This window comes from Triticum dicoccoides, chromosome 2B, assembly GCF_002162155.2.
Source record: "Triticum dicoccoides isolate Atlit2015 ecotype Zavitan chromosome 2B, WEW_v2.0, whole genome shotgun sequence".
NCBI lineage: Eukaryota > Viridiplantae > Streptophyta > Magnoliopsida > Poales > Poaceae > Triticum > Triticum dicoccoides.
The window spans coordinates 232,578,469-232,580,466 of record NC_041383.1 but is presented as its reverse complement, the minus strand read 5'-3'; the positions used below and the strand labels follow the sequence as shown (position 1 = coordinate 232,580,466).

General features: G+C 40.8%; 1 protein-coding gene across 1 annotated transcript in view; it reads left to right on the top strand.

Moving 5' to 3' along the window:
- LOC119363264 (zinc finger AN1 and C2H2 domain-containing stress-associated protein 16-like) overlaps positions 1 to 1,497 on the top strand; it is a 2,922-nt gene extending 1,425 nt beyond the window's left edge. The window contains exon 2 of the mRNA XM_037628579.1: positions 591 to 1,497. Coding sequence (XP_037484476.1) covers positions 591 to 1,355 — 765 coding nt within the window. The 3' untranslated portion in view covers positions 1,356 to 1,497. The remainder of the gene's footprint in view (positions 1 to 590) is intronic.
- The last annotated feature ends 501 nt before the right edge of the window (positions 1,498 to 1,998 follow it).

Here is a 1,998-nt window from a genome sequence, read left to right as displayed (position 1 = left end):
GGCGGCATAACAGTGTTGTATTAGCTGCACCCCCTGAAGCCCTTCCATTCTCGTTGCAACATGCAGTTCCTACATATTACCTGCCGATGCTTACCTTAATTTTTGTCTAAAAACTTTGAAGTGTGGCACAAACAGATTTTGAATGCCATATCCTTATTTATCACTGCACTGTAAATATAAGGGATAAAAAATCCCTTCCTTTTCACCCAAAATATGTTCAATCCTTCTGGACTTCCTGAATTTCTTAATATAATACTCCATCCGTCCCAAAATAAGTGACTCAATTTTGTAATAAAGTTAGTACAAAGTTGAGTCCTTATTTTGGGACGGAGGGAGTATAAGATTGCAGAATTGCATTGAGGATGTAGTCATGTATAGTAATTTGTGAAGGATGAAGTTTTTTGCTGAGTTAATTGTATTCAATTATTTTTACAGAATGTGTAGTATTTATTCTTATGGAAATTCAGTTTATATTGCATTCTGAAATTATTTGCCTTTTAAAATGCACGGGCACCTTAAGTCTAAACAGTTCTGTCATCACTAAGTGCAGCCAGCCATTGTGCTAATATGGCTATTGTATGATTGTTCAGGTCTTTTGCCTTCAGCACCGAAGTTATACATCACATAAATGTCCAAAGGCTAATAACAAGGATGTCACTGTTGTCATCTGCCCACTATGTGCTAAAGGAGTTCGTCTGAATCCAAATGAAGATGCAAACATCACCTGGGAGTCTCATGTTAATACCGATTGCGATCCATCAAATTACCAGAGAGCAACAAAGAAAAAGAAATGCCCAGTTCCTGGGTGCAGAGAACAACTGACATTTTCGAACACAATCATGTGCAAAGATTGCAGCAAAGAGCACTGCCTCAAGCACAGATTTGGTCCTGATCACAAGTGCCCGGGCCCAAGAAAACCAGAACCTACCTTCCCCTTTGCCAACATGCTAAGAAGAAGTCAGAAAGTTGAGCCACGCGCGAATAGCAGTGGCAGTGGTTCTTCCTGGTGGAGCTCCAGCCTTTTGAATGCAGCATCAAGTTTCAGATCATCGGCAGAAGCAGGAATGCAGAAACTGAGCATTGCCACCAGCGAAGCTGTCCAGAAGGCTAAGGATGGGGTCACCCCGAGCAGCAGTGGTGGTGGCCTTGTGGAGCAATGTGTTCAGTGTCCAGCAAGGTTTTCCACTGTGGAGGCCCTAATCGAGCACGCCGAGAAATCCCATGGGAACAACTCGCAACCGAGCCGTGGCAAAGTGACGATTGATGCTTGCCCCAAATGTAGCAAGGGATTCCAAGATCCGGTGTTACTAGTGGAGCATGTTGAGAGGGAACATGGAGGAACTTCAAAAGCATAAACCTGCCCGTGAGTCATTTCACATGAGTATGTTATAAGCCTGATCGCTGTGTAATTTACTCCTCATTTACTCGATTTGATTGTACTCTAGTGAGCTCTGGGCTCGAATCGTGCACATGAAAGAAAGTCTTATCTCAAGCCAAGCCATTGTCAATTGCATGAAGCCCGTACTGGATACCAGAAACTAAACGTACTCCAAACTAAATTGCGAGACCCCAACTATTGTATCTGGAGCACTCTAGCCACTAGGCAGTCATGCAAGGACAAAACGGCTCCCTTTTTTTTTTTACAAAAAACATCCATACGTCGTCTATTTCTGTGATGTACAATGCACAAATGAATTTTTGTATGAAAATATGAAAAATCGTCACTTGTGTGAAAAAACCAGAGCATGATAGTTCGTTTCTTGCAAGTCGCAAATTTTCATATCTAAATATAATCATCTCACAATCTATATTTATGAACATTTCATGTTTTTTAAAGCTTTACATACGCTTTTGATTGTTGCTAAATACTTAAATATATTTGATTGTTGCTCTAGATACATTGAAATGGTAGTAAACTAAACATAACTAATTAAAGTACACAAATTAATTATAAAAACTCAGCTACTCTCGCTTGCTTGGGCGGCCCGGGACTGTGGA